Source organism: Drosophila sulfurigaster, chromosome 3 (genome assembly GCF_023558435.1).
Source record: "Drosophila sulfurigaster albostrigata strain 15112-1811.04 chromosome 3, ASM2355843v2, whole genome shotgun sequence".
In the NCBI taxonomy this organism is placed as follows: domain Eukaryota; kingdom Metazoa; phylum Arthropoda; class Insecta; order Diptera; family Drosophilidae; genus Drosophila; species Drosophila sulfurigaster.
Window position 1 is genome coordinate 24340349 of NC_084883.1, and position 16584 is coordinate 24356932.

General features: G+C 38.6%; 2 protein-coding genes and 1 long non-coding RNA gene across 4 annotated transcripts in view; 1 reads left to right on the top strand and 2 right to left on the bottom strand.

Annotated features, from left to right (window-relative positions):
• Window positions 1-9866, top strand: part of LOC133840550 (myocyte-specific enhancer factor 2) — a 63344-nt gene extending 53478 nt beyond the window's left edge. Inside the window, exons 5-12 of one of the 2 annotated variants that reach the window (XM_062272442.1) lie at window positions 2346-2835; window positions 3654-3857; window positions 5197-5560; window positions 6289-6419; window positions 7432-7604; window positions 7701-8122; window positions 8480-8548; window positions 9133-9866. In XM_062272442.1, coding sequence (XP_062128426.1) covers window positions 2782-2835; window positions 3654-3857; window positions 5197-5560; window positions 6289-6419; window positions 7432-7604; window positions 7701-8122; window positions 8480-8548; window positions 9133-9341 — 1626 coding nt within the window. In that variant the 5' untranslated portion in view covers window positions 2346-2781 and the 3' untranslated portion in view covers window positions 9342-9866. Of the gene's footprint in view, window positions 1-2345; window positions 2836-3653; window positions 3858-5196; window positions 5561-5956; window positions 6056-6288; window positions 6420-7431; window positions 8123-8479; window positions 8549-9132 lie in introns of both variants that reach the window. The other variant, XM_062272440.1, reaches the window with a different exon arrangement.
• LOC133840564 (uncharacterized) lies at window positions 7360-8893 on the bottom strand. Its single transcript, XR_009894194.1, has 2 exons — window positions 8728-8893; window positions 7360-8260 (listed from the first exon to the last, which is right to left on the bottom strand). It is a non-coding gene; the product is annotated as an uncharacterized LOC133840564 (long non-coding RNA).
• Window positions 9867-13320: 3454 nt separating the features above from the next.
• LOC133840552 (electron transfer flavoprotein-ubiquinone oxidoreductase, mitochondrial) lies at window positions 13321-16142 on the bottom strand. The gene is made up of 6 exons (XM_062272443.1): window positions 15988-16142; window positions 15749-15812; window positions 15251-15477; window positions 14620-15191; window positions 14103-14552; window positions 13321-14044 (listed from the first exon to the last, which is right to left on the bottom strand). Exons 2-6 carry the CDS (start codon window positions 15774-15776, stop codon window positions 13507-13509), a joined length of 1815 nt encoding a protein of 604 aa, XP_062128427.1. The 5' UTR covers window positions 15777-15812; window positions 15988-16142; the 3' UTR covers window positions 13321-13506.
• Window positions 16143-16584: the final 442 nt, after the last annotated feature.

A 16584-nucleotide genomic window follows, 5' to 3' on the forward strand; every position in this document is an offset into this window, starting at 1 on the left:
AGTGTCAATATTTGCCCGGATTAAATGTCCCATGATTGCTGGCCATTAATTAGTAGCAACTTTTTTTGGGATGTTTTAATTAACTATGGACGCTAAACTGTGTGCTCAACTATTTAAACCAAATATGACAGAAAAGTGTGTGTGAGAGCTTATATCACATTACGTATACGTTATGTGTTGTGTGTGTCCTTTCGATTTGTCACTTGGAGTTTTAATTGCTTTCGCCTTTGTCAACTCTGCGTATGTGTAATATGCACATATGACGAATTCCATACACAGAACTTTGCCAAGTAAACTACTTAAGCAATGACTAACCGAAACTGTGTGTGTGTGTGAGCAACTATTTGCCATTCGTTGTGGTTTTTATACTTTATCTGGGATCGCAGCGTCATCTGTGCATTATCGATACACGATATCGATTCAAAGTTCGTCTTCCGCCTAACTCCTCCACACATATATCTTTTATTTCAATAATGACATATACAAAACGCACGCACGCTCCAGATAATCATTTTTCGTATCGAATTTTTTTTTTGGGCCATGCAATGCTTTTGTTGTTGTTCCTATTCGTTGTTGTTGTTTGTTCCTATTCGCTTTTCCTTTTTGAAATCGAGGGCTGTACGTCAAGGTTGCCAGCACGTGGAGTTTACTCCCAACCCCAATTTCCTAACCCCCCAATAAAGCAGGCTGTAAGGCAGTCCAGGGTTGAAAGCTGAAACATATTGCGTAGGACGTCGTTGATATCCGTATTGTTGTTCCTGTTGTTGCTGTTGCTGCGTGAGGCGAACTCATTTCTAAGCAAACGTTGCCAAGGCAGCAAAGTTGCCCTGGCCGGAGGACAAACAAGCCAGGCTAGCGCTCACAGCTCTCAGTTCACACACAGGCGACAAAAAGGACAATAACGACTAAGGACAGGCGAGCAAGCAAGCGAGCGAGCGGGAGAAGCAATTGAAATTCATCTGCCTCGATTTCCGGCACTCGCACTCGGAAATTTGCGCTTTCCCGCCGTGCCTGGACCTGCGTGGCGTAGCGTAGCGTGGCGAGCAACAAGAATTGCCATGTTTACACAGCCAGACACACTCACACACACACAGAGAGCACACAAACACGTTCACAAAGAGACACACACAAACACACACTCATACGGCAGACACTGAGAAGTAGCTCGCGTTTTGCAGCCACGTGCCTTGACAGTAGCCACAGGCGTCTTTTATTCTTTTATATCCTGTAATGGAGCGCTTGCACAGTGGGTATATTAGCTGAATGTGCAAGCAAATAAATAAAGTATAGAAATATTATAAACAGCGTTTAATTTGAATATGATTCTTACAAGCTATGTATAACCGAATTTTATTTATATTTTCACTTTCTAAATTCATTTTATTTATTTACTTTTAATTGCATTTTAAGCATAACTTGTCAGCACATCATCGCCCACGCACTTTGGGCATCATTTTTGACAATTAGTTGGCAAATAGTTGCCATTAATATGCAGTTCATCAGAATTTATTTCTGGAATTTATTCGCTTTATAAAATTGCCTGCACTCATACTTTCTGGTTTGTTATTGTTTTTCTTTTTAAAGCAAACAAACAAGTTTTTGTTATTTTGAAAAGTTTGATGCACACATTTTTGTTATCATTTTTTTTTTGTGTTGTAATTTGTTTCTGCTTTGATGAATAAATAATGTACTAAACGTGGACAGCTATCCACTGAGTTTGAAGTGCTCTTTGGAGCCTACTGATTTCAGTTGTGTGTGTGTGTGTGTGTGTGGTTACTGTATGTGTGTGTGCTGCGTGGGCACCTGAAGGACATCAAAGCGTGCGCAGGAAATGGCGCTAATCACGCGTGAGAGCGTGTCCAGCGAACTGCGTTCAATGAAGGGCGAATAGCCAAGGTAAAAAGTAGCCTACAAAAGGATTTCTAATGGTCACTCTCTGCAGCAGCAGCAGCAGCACATAAATTAACCCAAGTAATGCCCTTAATAGGCCACACACACATAGTATAAAGCACACACAAGAGACAACAACATAAATGGGTCACCATTGGACTGGACCACATTGTGCTGTGTTGTGTTGTGTACAGTGACTGACTGGGAGGTGCATTGAACTTTCGGCACGTGGCCAATGAAGCGTCAACAAGTTGCTCGCTCAATGGCTGCCACTGACTCGGGGCATCCTCTTTGAAGTCAGCCACTAAGTGGGTTAACCCTTAGCTTCGTTCGGTTACTCTCGCTCTTTCTTCTTCTTTCTAATATGATATGATTGCTCATCGTAGGATGCGCTTTGTTTAAGTTGTCCACATGGTTACTCAACATCCAATTTCAATTTCTTTCATTCTTTGCAGATACCTGAGAACACTTTATACAGCAACATATTTATTTAACATAAAGGAACAACAACAATCACTAACTGCAAACAACAATAATAATAATTCAAACAAAAACAAATACAAACATTTGCCGTTTTCGAGAAACCGTCCAGCAGATTTATATATATACAGAGCCATTATATACAAAGAAATATAGAAAGTGAGAGAGAAGGTACATTATATGTGTATTAAATATGCCCAACATCTGCCGCAACAACAACAACAACACCTAAAATAAGCAGGACTAAGGCATCTTCCTACCAACAACAACAACGGTTGCAGCAGCAACAGCCTGAATATCAACAACCAGAAGAAGAAGAACAGCAACTACACCCCGAAGACGTGCTAAGGGGAATAGCTATCATCATTATTATTATATTCGAGCATCAAATCTGATTCGGAATCTGTTGCCATGGGTCGCAAAAAAATTCAAATTTCACGCATCACCGACGAGCGCAATCGACAGGTGAGTTAAACGCTGCGTATACTTAATTTAATCAGAGCCTGCATGCCTTTATTGGCTTTCATGCGTTCGAGTGTGTTGTCGCTTCCATAGAAATGCTTCTTCAACTTTATTAATTAAAAAGCCAACGTACTTCGACTTCGAGCTACAAAAGAAGCCCATAAAATGTCCGTTAAAGGCATTCACACACCCAGCTGGACATTGGTTAGCTGAGAGTCAGTTCATTTACATTTGATTGGTTTATTTCAAGCACAAATCGAGTGCTAGATTCATAATCTGCCAACTGCATTTATTTTTAGCTTATAAACAAAAATATAATACTATAAATAAACTGCCTTAAGTATCTGGCTCATTAATTTCGATTTGAGTTACTTTAATTTCCGTTAATTATATACTCAAAGACAACTACTTCCGATATACTATATACACGTATGTTACTCTCAACTTTGTGCTACAAATTTGCAACTGTTGCTTTTGATTCGATACGAAGCACTCGATGCCAATGTGCGTGACCAGGCAAAGGACATTTGCGGCATCGTAAAGGTTAATGCCTAACCAAGTCGTAAACGCGTCATAACTGACAACAAAATGAACAGCGTCAAGAACACACGCTTACACACACCTTAACACACTCGCACACGACAATAACTTGTGTCTTTTGGCCTTGACTTGGCCGTAATCGATTCATTACCAATCGCTGTTAGTAGTGTACCAAGAGGCTAGCCTCTAATTACATAAATATTTGAGCAGGCAATTCGAAAACAGTTTTGTAAACTTTCCTTTCTTATCCTCCCCCCCCCCAACTCCCATTTATTCCTCAGGTGACCTTCAACAAACGCAAGTTCGGCGTTATGAAAAAAGCCTACGAGCTGTCAGTGCTCTGTGACTGCGAGATCGCGTTGATCATCTTCTCGTCGAGCAACAAGCTGTATCAGTATGCCAGCACCGATATGGATCGGGTGCTGCTCAAGTACACCGAATACAATGAGCCACACGAATCGCTCACCAACAAGAACATAATTGAGGTAAGTGAACTCGCTACTCGTTGAACATATTAATTACGTTTGGCATTTGTAACATTAGTCTGCGCTCTAAAAGAAAAGACTCGTTAAAAGTTAACAGTTTATCTTTTGAATACACTACTTAAATCCTCGTTTATCCAAGTCAATGTGTAAAAAAGATATTCTAAATCGTTCGTTAAACTTCTCTTAACTTTTCATTTAAAAATTGGTAAAAGAATTGATAGTTACTCGTTCGTTTTCACTCTCTAATGATCAAGTATCTTCCAATTTTTGCATAAAAAAAGTTAATGTAAAATATAATATATTTTAAAATTCATTCGATGCAGTTTATAAATTTCTTAATTTAAAATTTGCCACAAAAATAATATTTATAGGAATTGAGAATTGCTCGATTGTTTACACTCGCTGATGATTATTAACTTCTTAAATCTGTTACATATTAGAAGTTAATGTAAACATATTTTAATAATCGTTGCCGTGTTTTAATTCTTCGAGATTTTTGTAATTTAAAATTTGAAGAAAATTTATATTTTCAAAATATTAATAGTTACTCGTTAGCAAAAATTAATTTATAAATTAAAGTAATTGGTTAAATGGCCTGCATTAGCGTGTGGTTATTAACCAAGCGTTATATACAATAACTTTCTACAAATTAATTAACAAATATTTAAATTTGTTGGCGTGACTTTTATTTGAAATTTGTCACGCTACTCTGACGTCAATCAACAAGCAATTACTCGTCGCTTTAAACTCGTTGTTGTAATATGCATATCGATAAATAAATGCCCGACACTCGTTACTTGTTGGAGCGAGTTATCGGGATTTATCTTGCGTCTGACAGTTGCATGAAATTATGAGTGCTCAAGTGAGCTGTAAAGAAAAGCGCAGCAGCCACGCGGAAAACAAACAAAGCAACAAACACAGATAACAAAAACAACAACCACAGCAACAGCAAGAAGAACACTTAGTTTTGGGCTTCTGGCAACAATGGGAAAGGACGCGGGAAGAGTGAGATGAAGTAGAACCCATAGACGCCAATGTATTTTGCATTTCTAATGCGACATTGTCGCCGTTGCCGTTGCTGTTGCTGTTGTCTTTTGTTTGCTGCCTTTTAAATTGTTTTGTAATGTTAATGCCGTGCAGAGCGTAGACAAGATTTACATAATTTAGCACATCAACAGAGCGGCGACGTGTCAAGTGCCAAAGCAAGCTTCCCCTCTCGCTCTCTCTCTCTCTCTTTCTCTCGGCCAATTACGAGTACTTGCCCCCGTCTCATTTTAACCCAGCAATTTAACAATCTCTTATTTTGTTCTCACTCTCTCTGTCGCTCTCGTATTCGCAGAAGGAGAACAAAAACGGCGTCATGTCACCGGATTCACCCGAAGCGGAGGCCGATTACACGCTCACCCCGCGCACCGAAGCCAAATACAATAAGATCGACGAGGAATTTCAAAATATGATGCAGCGCAACCAAATCGCCATTGGCGGTGTCACGGGCGGTGGTGGCGGCGGAGGCGGCGGTGGCGGTGGCGGAGGTGCACCGAATAGACCAATGCCCAACACGAGTTACACGCTGCCAGTTTCGGTGCCAGTGCCCGGCTCCTACGGTGAGAATCTGCTGCAGGCCAGCCCACAAATGTCCCACACAAACATCAGCCCACGTCCATCGAGTTCGGAGACGGATTCAGGTGGGATGTCCTTAATAAGTTAGTACAGTGTCGCGGGTGCACAATTTTCATTTACTTCTGTTGCTGTTTCTGTTTCTCTTACTGTTACTGTTTTGGTTTCACATTCTTTTAATTAGATTTCTTGTCTTGTGTTTTTTCCCCTACCTTATTTTGATTTATTGCATGCACAATTCGTTTAGACACTTAACCGCGATTCTAACAATATATATTTAAGTACTATTTTTGGAAACTACATTCTCAAGTTTCCATTTTTTCGTTTTTCGTTTCGTTTCGTTTTGGTTAATCTAATCGCTAACCATTTTTTGCCTGCCATTCGTTTGTTGTGTATTTCGTGTACTTGCCAATCGCGCGTATGGTGATAAAGTTATTTAACTGTTGCATATCTATATATTCTTTATATATTTCATTCATCAGTCTATCCATCGGGTACCATGTTGGAGATGTCAAACGGTTATCCACATTCACATTCGCCGCTTGTGGGATCACCCAGTCCAGGTCCCAGTCCTGGCATAGGTGGGCATAATGACTATATTCATAATAGACTCTTACTCCCTATTCCCCAACTCACACACACACATAATCACACACTCACACACACACATTCAATACGTACAATTAGTTTAGTTAGCAAAATTATTTAATGGACAACACGCCCCCCTGACTGCCTCTCCCCCCACACATCCATCCAATTGATAGCCTACAATTTTCAGAGCAATCTATTAAACAATTAAACCCCGTTTTTGCAGCACATCATTTGCCCATTAAACAGCAATCGCCGGGTAGCCAGAATGGACGAGCTTCCAATTTGCGTGTCGTTATACCGCCCACCATAGCGCCAAACATGTCGGCGACAGCGGAGGATGTTGCCTATGCAGATGTAAGTTCAATACAATACCAAAACATTACCTCTTTATTTGCTAACAGCTTAAAGATTATGCAAAGAAAACTTCTGCTACCTTAACTCAAATGCAGTCAGTCGGTTGAGTTTACAAAGTCAGCCGTAATTAAACTTGGTTTAATAGCGATATATTTAGTATATCAAAATAAGTAAACGAAGCAATTTCATTAGCAAGAACAACTTAATTATAAAGATACATAAGGAATAAACTCATTATAAATATAAATTCAGCAACTTATAAGATACTTGTTAGAAATGTTTAATGTATTTTGCATATTTAATTTAATTCAGTTTAGTGTTTTTAATTTGTCATTTTAAAATTCGATTCAAGAATTAAATTTAGTTTACATAAGTATAGATTGTTGACTTCATTAGCATTAAATAGTAACTCTATCAACTGAACAAAAACTTAGTTATAAAAACTTTTAATGAAGAAATTCAGCAATTTATAAGATAAATTTATAAGTTTTAAATCTTGCCAAACATAGTTGAAAAAATACAAAATGTATTATTGATAAATATATTACTATTTTAGCTAATTCTTCAATATTCAAATATGATCATCAGTACAGTACAAGCTGTTGTTATTATTACAGTTTTTTAAATGCTTAAGTATGGTAATAATTTCAGTTGAAGATATCGTTCGAAGCTATTGATTTATTGGTTTATGAGACTTGGAATTTAAAGAGTCACTTTCACATTTTATGCATAAATTATTTTCTAAGCATGTCATAGAAAAAGACGACTGTCATAAATATTTAAATAATGGATTTATAGATGTCAGACAATTTACTTTATTTTATTAATTTATGCATGAATTATTGAACATAAAGTGAAGTAAATTTGAAGGAAATACAGCTTATTAGTAGAACATAAATTATGGTTCTAGATTAAAGTGTACTATATTATATTTTAAATCAGATTAGTTGACTAAGTTTAACTTTTATCCTCCATCAAATGAAATCCCTCATCTCTGTGCTTTGCATTGCAGCAGCGTCAGAGCCAGACGTCGCTGAACACGCCAGTGGTGACGCTGCAGACACCGATGCCCGCGCTGACCAGCTACTCGTTTGGGGCGCAGGATTTCTCGTCGTCGGGGGCGATGAGCGCGGACATTATGAGCCTGCCGCAGTGGCATTCGGGTCTCGTCCAGCAGCACACTAGGTGGGTAGTCCAGGCCCCGAGCCCGGCGAATAGCAGCAGCAGCAGTCCCAGCAGGCAAACACTTAACGGCGACCAACATCATAATCTGCCTTGCAGTCTATCGCACTTGGCTGTCTCGAATAGCACACCGCCGCCCGCCAGCTCACCCGTCCCCATCAAGGTCAAGGCGGAGCCACAGTCGCCGCCACGCGATCTCTCCGCCAGCGGCGGACACAATCAGCATAACAGCAACGGCTCAACGGGCAGCGGTTCCAGCAGCAGCAGCACCAGCAGCAATGCCTCAGCCAACGGAGGTGCCGCAGGTGGTGCAGGTGGCTCACTTAGTGCAGCGAATGTTATCACACACTTGAACAACGCCAGCATATTAACTGGAGCGCCTGGCGGCGGCGGTGGCGGAGGTGGAACGAACGGAAGCGCAGAGCAGGCCACCAATTTGAGCGTCCTAAGTCATTCGCAACAGCATCTGGTCATGCCGAATTCACGGCCCTCATCAACCGGCCACATAACACCGACTCCAGGTACGTTTCAACTCTTTTGGTTTTTCAATTTTCCTTTTTTTCCCTTGTGAAATTTTCGCTTGCAAAATTGAAAATTTTTTGAATATCTACTAATTTTGTTCAATGTTGTTCTTTTTGCGGCATGTCTTTTAATGCTACCTTAAAAAAAAAAAACGAAACTCGTATTAAGCGGCGTATACTTAATATGTAATATTACGTATACGCCGAGTGTGATTTAATTACATATATTTCTCTTTTCGCGTTGTTTGTTCTATTAACAAATTAAAAACCCAAAAAATCGAAATTACAAATTAATAATAATTAAAAGTAAATATAATAATAACCAAAACAACAACAAATATATATGACAATTTTTAGGGCATGATAAGTATGATGGATATCCGTACCGCGCGCTTATGGGACATAATGCTAGATGGAATTTTGCCGGTAAATTGGCCAAAACAAACAAACAAACAAACCAACAAACAAAACATACATTTTCACACATACAAAATGAAACACAGCGCACTCGATACACCAAATTCGACAGCTGATAAACTAGCGACAAACATTTTTAGCATCGATTCTCGAACATTGTTTATCAGCTTGTCTTTTGCCATACACACATGATTCGTCTTCAAAATTCGTTCAATTCTTTTCTGTTCAAAAAACCAGCCAGCTATCAATCATTTTGTCATGTCTCTCATACTTTCTTTTTTCCAAAAAATTGTGTTTTATTTTTTTGTATCCAAATTTCGATTTAAGCTAAAACAAAATTGACAACTAATTAATTGCCTGACTTTATTAATTGATTAATTTCTTGACTAACTCAACTGAGTGTAACACACACACACACAACACACACATGAACACTCATATGCATACACATACAAAACACACACACACACACATTGTTAATCCGTTGCCAGGCGTTGAATGCCGATGCGTCTGGCCCCTAAAAAAAAGCCTCCGCCTGCTGCCCGTGCCACACACACATGCAAACAGTACAGCTCAAACTAATAGTTTAACAGATTTTATTATCTTAAACGCAGGTGCGCCCAGCAGCGAACAGGACGTGCGTCTCGCTGCCGTTGCAGTGCAGCAGCAGCAACAGCAGCAACAACAACAGCAGCAGCAGCAACAACAGCAGCAGCAACAACATCAGCAACAGCAACAGTTGAGCGATTATGATGCGCCCAATCACAAAAGGCCAAGAATATCTGGTGGCTGGGGCACATAGCCGGCACGTGGTGTCGCCTTAAGCGATTATAAGCTACTACAACAGCAGCAGCAGCAACAACAACCACAACCACAACAGCAACATCACAACAGCAACAAGAAGCCAGTCAACAACAGCAGTAGCAACAACAGCAGCAACAGCAACAGCAGCGACAACGATCTGGTGATGATGCCACCGCCACCGCGTAAAGAGACTCGAACGTTTCTGAGTGCGGCTGGCTATGGGCGTGGCGGCTACGATTGCTATGGCCAACACTTGGCTGTTGGCTATGCACCCGAGCAGCAGTAGCAACAACAACTACAACAACAACAACATCAACAACAGCAAGATCGAGTTGAAGAACAACAAAAAACAGTTTCCAGACCAGTGCAATAGTTATGGGGAAGTCGAGCTGGAAGCGAAAGGTTTTGTTATTGATTTAAGTTTAAGCAACAACAAGTGACAGTGTCATATCTACAATTATTGTCTAATGTGTAACTTATGCTAATAAGTATATCTAATATATATATGTATATCTACATTGTATGGTTAATAGTTATAATTTTAAATTATACAAACAAACAAACACACACACCCATACAGATCACACACACACATAAGTCTATAAGTGTGTCATATTTGTCCCCTGTCACTACCCCCAACAACACCCCCCTAAACAAAAAAAAGAGCCGTTGAAAGCCGTAGCTAGTTAATTACATATGATACTATGATAAATTGAAATTAATATTTAAGCGCAAGCGCAAGAGAGTTGTTAAAGCGACTCGACTCGATGCGACTCGAAAGGAGCATTATAGCTAGTTGTTAGTGTGTTGAGCTGATTTAGTTTAATTCAATTTAATGTTAACTTTAAGTCAACAAAACACACACACCCCTGAAACACACACACACACGCATACAAGTATGATGTACATATTTTATTTGGTTTTTAGGCTAAATTGATCACTGCAAAAAAGTAAAGAAAGAAATACAATTACAACATACAACATACGTAAAGCATGCAAGTCAGACTATATGATATGATAAATATATGTTATTGTGAGCACACACACACACTTACACACACATGGGCAGACACACCCCCTTACGAAAAAATGTACTCAGAAACATTTCTCGCAATGTTTTAATTTTTATCTTATTTTTTTGTTTCTTTCATTATTCAATTATTGTGCAATTTATCAATACGGTTTATCAGCTTGAAAAATACAAATTATTAATTATATATAAATATCTTATTCAACGACTCAGTTTATTTTAATTTGTAATCTTAATTTAATGCCTTAAGTTGTAAGTTTCAGTTTCGAGTTTGCAGAAAAACAAAATCAACAAAAAAATAAAAAAATACAAGAAAATAAATGAAATGATGATTTAATTATAATTGTAATTTGTAACTTGTAACTTGTGTTTAAGCCCTTATTTGATAGACTTTATTCTCTTCTTCTCTAAGCAAAACGAAGTCATAATTTGTAATTAAACTTAAAGTGAATTTCTGAGTTCTGATTTGAAGCGTTTCTAATAATTGCGCCTTAAGTTTTTGTATTTTTACATTTTACCATTTACAATTTACAATTTATTGAAATGCAGTTTGTAAAACAAAAACAAAACTCAAACACAAAATATAATTTAAATAAAATTATTAAAAACAATTACATTATTAGTTTATTTTACTTTTTTGATTTACACTCTACACACACACACACATACATGGAAGTGGGCGTGGCTGTCTACTTGTCAATTTGCCCAATTTATTTAAGTATTTCGCACTTAAGAGGTAAACGCGCTCTGTAAATATTTGCGCTACCAAAACATGACCTGTTGCACTTTCTACAGCAAATTGTAAAAGTAAAAAAAAGAAGATATTGCAAAAAAAAAAAAGAAAAGAAACAAACAAAATTGAAGAACATATGCAAAGAATTTAACAGTATTTACATATGTACATTTCGCATTGTACCTAACAGCTGTGCATATATATATATAGCACCGAATTGTACGATCCGAAATGCACAACAAATGAACACAAACAATAAACATTTACACTTTACAGGTTTCCCAAAAGAAGAACAAATAAGCTTTAGAACAAGAATATATACTGTATATATATATGTTATATATATATATATCTATACTATAAAGTGGCAAAAGTCACATATTTTCTAGCAATATATACTGATTGTAGAGTTGATATTAAGACACAGATTGAGATCTGCGGGCAAGCATTAAACATTTGCAGAAATCCCCAATGGATTATTTCAATTATTCGGAAACCCATTTGTCAAATATGTCGGAAATGATTTCTCGACTTTGGCAAATTAATCACAAATAATTTCATCCAAATTGCTCCCCCCATGAACGGAAAAAGAATGAACAAGAAAATATATATACATATACTTATACAATATTACAGTGAATGTTGAATGTAGTGTTACAATTGTTATGTGTATAAAAATGTTTTGTTTACCCTTTACTGAGTTTTCATATAATTTGCAAATGACTTTTCCATATTTCCAATTCCCCTATACACTTGGTTGTATTATGATCCTTGGTTTTGTGTACATAAATCCTGGTAAATGAAACTTCACTCTGTAGTGTTGCCTTAAAAACAGTGCCTCTTAAATAAACATAACATAAACATATTAATAAATGTTAAACAGCGATCACTTGCTGAAAATGATAAATAAAATGGAAAAAACTTGATGGTGAAACATTTCAATACAGGTGTTATTTGTGCTATTTAAAGAACGTAGTTAATGCAACCGAAAACAAAAATAAAAATTAAAAAATACAAGAAAAAAACACAAATTTATTTAAACTAAGCTTTAAAAATTAAATGAAATTATGAAACTTGGATAAAGTGAAAGGAAACTCAAGTAGAAGAGCTGCACATAATGTACAAAATCATTGAAACAGGCTAAATTACAAAATTGGCATCAGAGAGGGTTTGAATAGAATAGAGTAAGAGATCGTGAAGAGATCGCACACATATAGTATATAGATATACGATTTAGATTGGATCAGTGCACTGTACAGCTGGCCGTCTACAAGGCGTTTAATGGTCACATGGGACCACAATAATTGATAATTGATAAATGATGATTGGATATATGGTAATCAATGTCTATTGGTAATCAACTGTTTCTAGCCGGTTCGAATATGTTTGTATTTACTACTACTATAAAGTATAAATGTTAAAACAATGCACTGTTTGTATGGAGTTAGATATATGTGACACCCTTAAAACTAATGAGAAATCCAGTTTGAAAAAAAGGCAAAAAGACTTTATGCATTAAATAGATGTACTTCTATCATATATATATATTGATATACACTATGTATCACATGCTCGTATAGTCCAAATCTTGTTTCATACTTTATGTTCTTTTATTATTCTGTTATTTGTGGTTCTATCACGCAATCATCATTAGATCCACATAAGGCACAATTATCTAGCGAAAAAAATACGTACGGAATATGTTATGTGAAATGGCGTTTAAATGTTTATAAAACCTGATGAACGCTTTCCAAAGAGAAAGAACATAATTATATACAACTTAAGTGATATGCATATAATTAAGTTATCTATATAGTATAAAAAACGGCGCTCCAAATTGATATTACTTACGAGTACAGATATTATTATTATATATATACATACATATATTGTAATAACCATCGATGTATCTCTGTTCAAATAAACTTACAACTAAACTGTAAGCATTATGTTTAGGAAAATTAGTTACCATTTTGGTGAAAAACATCAAAACGAAATAAAAAGATAATGATAAATTATGAATATATGTAAAATTATGAATATATAATTGTAAACAAGTTTTATCCGTGCACTGAATATGAAAGGTTTTGAAAATTGATTGTGGAATAAACATTTACCTATTAAGTTGATGTTTTAAACAAAGAAAAACCAAACAAAAAAAAAATGCAAAACAAAAAAAGTAGCAAACTTTTAAATAAAAACCTTTTTGGCAACTGAATTTCACAAACTCTAGTTTACGTTTTATTGCAACTTCAAATTCTCGACTTTTGGACTTAAACATTTAAAATAATTTCGTAGCAAATTTTGATTTTCTCATTGTTTTTTTTTTGTTTTACAGTCTAATCAAATGCAATCGTGGTACAATTAACAATCCTCTCTAGCTCGTTAAAGGATTGCAGCTTACATGCCATTGTAGGCGGGGCCGCCACCGCCCTCGGGCACCACCCAGTTGATATTCTGCTTGGGATCCTTGATATCACAGGTTTTGCAATGGATGCAGTTTTGTGCATTGATTTGCAGCTTCATGTTGCCGCCCTCCTCGTTGGGCACATACTCATAGACGCCAGCGGGGCAGAAACGCTGCTCGGGTCCCTCGTAGATCGCCAGATTGTGATCCACGGGTATGCGATCATCCTTGAGGGTCAAGTGAGCGGGCTGGTCGCCTTCGTGATTGGTGCCCGTCAGTGCCACCGAAGACAGCAAGTCGAAGGAGATCTTTCCATCTGGCTTGGGGTACACGATGCGCTCGCTAACATTGGCAGGCTTCAGGGATTCGTGATCCTGGGGACCGTGAGTCAGCGTCCAGGGTTCGCGACCACCCATGAAAATGGAGAAACCGCTGAGCACAAGACCGCCATAGAGACCCAAAGGATTGTGGAAAGATGGGTGCACATTGCGCACCTTGTACAAATCTTTCCACACAAACGAGTCTTTAATTCTGTAAATTCGAAATGGATTAAAAATCAGTTAATAAGCTAATTGTGTTAAAAACTCACTTGTCCGCATAGCTGGTGGGCTCGATGCCAGCAGTTGACTGTGAATCCGCATTGATAGCCTCCAAAGCGCTCTCGGCTGCGAGCATGCCGCTCTTCATGGCATAATGCGAGCCCTTGATGCGTGGAACGTTGAGGAAACCAGCACTGCAACCCACCAAGCAACCACCTGGGAAGGAGAGCTTCTTTGGCATGCTCTGGAAACCGCCCTCGTTGATGGCACGTGCACCATAAGCAATGCGTGTGGCACCCTCGAAGATGTCGCGCACCTTAGGATGCGTCTTGAAGCGCTGGAACTCCTGGAAGGGACTAATCCATGGGTTCTTGTAGTTCAGACCAACAACAAAGCCCACAGCTATAGCCGGAGTGGGTTCATTGAGATGGTACAGGAAAGAACCACCATATGTAAAGCGATCCAGAGGCCAGCCAATTGAATGCTCCACTAGACCAGGTCTGCAAAGCAGCAGGAAAAGCATTACATAAGAATGAAATATAGTTTAGAGCAGTCAATTTAACTTACTGATGCTTCTCGGCAGGAATCTCCCAGACCTCCTTGAGGCCAATACCGTAGGTTTGTGGTTCACTGCCCACGTTGAGACCAAACTGTTGCATAATCTGCTTGGAGAGATGACCACGGCAGCCCTCGGCAAAGATTGTGGTCTTGGCGTGCAGCTCCATGCCACGTGCAAAAGTTTCCTTGGGTGCTCCGCTCTTGGCAATGCCCACATCATTCGTGGCAATGCCCTTAACACTGCCATCCTCATGGAACAGCACCTCGGAGGCAGCACAGCCTGGATAGATCTCTACGCCCAATGCTTCTGCCTGGTCACCCAACCATTTCACCAAGTGACCCAAACGCACCACATAATTGCCATGATTGTCCATCGGCCAGCCCTTAAAGATGGGTATGGAGATGCGTCCCGTTGAGGTGAGATACGAGAAGGTATCTTTGGTTACGGGTGTGTTCAGGGGAGCGCCCTGCTCTTGCCAGTCGGGGATGAGCTCATTCAGTGAGATGGGATCAATGACAGCGCCGGAGAGAATATGTCCGCCGACCTCAGCTGCTTTTTCCACAACACACACGCGAATCTCCTGCAGAAACAGAAGATTAACGACTTTTCAGTTGATAAGAATGAAGTTTATCAACTCACCTGATCTTTCTCAGCAGCCAGCTGCTTGGCACGTATGGCTGCGGACATGCCAGCTGGTCCACCGCCCACAATGACAATGTCCACCTCCTCGACGCAACGCTCCATGTCCACTTCCTTCCATCTTGGATCCTTCTCGCGTGGATGCAAAGTGTAGTGTGTGGTAATCTTTGGGTATTTGGCCGCCTCTGACACGCTGCGCACAAAGGCGGGTGTGAAGAGCTTATGAACTGGGCAAGGTTAGAGATTATGATTAAACAACGTTGCATGGATAATTGACACAACTGATAACAACTGTGATAAGCAGACAACAACAACAAAGTGTGGAAATACTTTTGAAATAGATGATCTGCTAATACGTATAGGTATTATATAAATTGTCCAAGTTCTTTATCTCTGAGACTCTCATGATCTGCATCCTAAAACATTGGTATTATGTAATCCACAATATGTTTGTTGTTGTTTTTGTTTAACTTTTGTCTGATCACAATTAAAACTCACCTCTATGCATTTTCAGGAGCGCCGACATTTTCGCTTAGAAAATTGATTGGCCTAATTGGACGGGCTGCAACATATATAATATAGCAGTAATGATATTTATATTTACGCTGATATCAAACAAAAACAAATAATGCCGACGCCAACGGAGCAACAAGTTGGACTTTAGACTCGACGAAATAATGCCGCAACGCAGCGGTTAAGGTTCGAATTGATTCAAATATTCGCTTCGAGTGTCTTACCTACTTGTTGATTTGTCCTTCGCACTTGAGATTTGAATGCCAAATATATTATTATGTTCCGCAGAAGTCTGCAATCAAAGTTGGACGAAGTAAAACAAACGCAAACCACTCTCAACTGATCAGCTGGCAGCACAGCAGTGTTGCCAGATTATGAGCGCGCTCATGCTGTATGAGATATGCTGCAAAAATAAGCTAGAAAAAGGTAGGTAAAAATGGAGATGCATCAAACTAAACTATACATCAAATTAAAAATGCTTAAATTAAAATTAATTAAATTTAAATTAATTAAGTGAATTAAACTATTACACATTTTGTTGGTATACAGCGTACATTTATAGCTAGAGCATGCCAAATAAAAATATAAATATGCTAAACATACATCACTGCTAACAGAACGCTGTTGCTGCCTTCCTCAACTTTCAGCTGTTGAATACGTGGCGTTGCCACATGTAGAAAAGGTTGCGGGCGTTGTTAAAGTATGAAACTGGCGGCGCTACTCGTGTTTGCCGCCGATAACCAACCGATGGCGCCACTGTGGACTGGTCAGACAGTTCAAATTTGAATAATTGTGGTAGATTGTTAAGGTCAATGCCAATG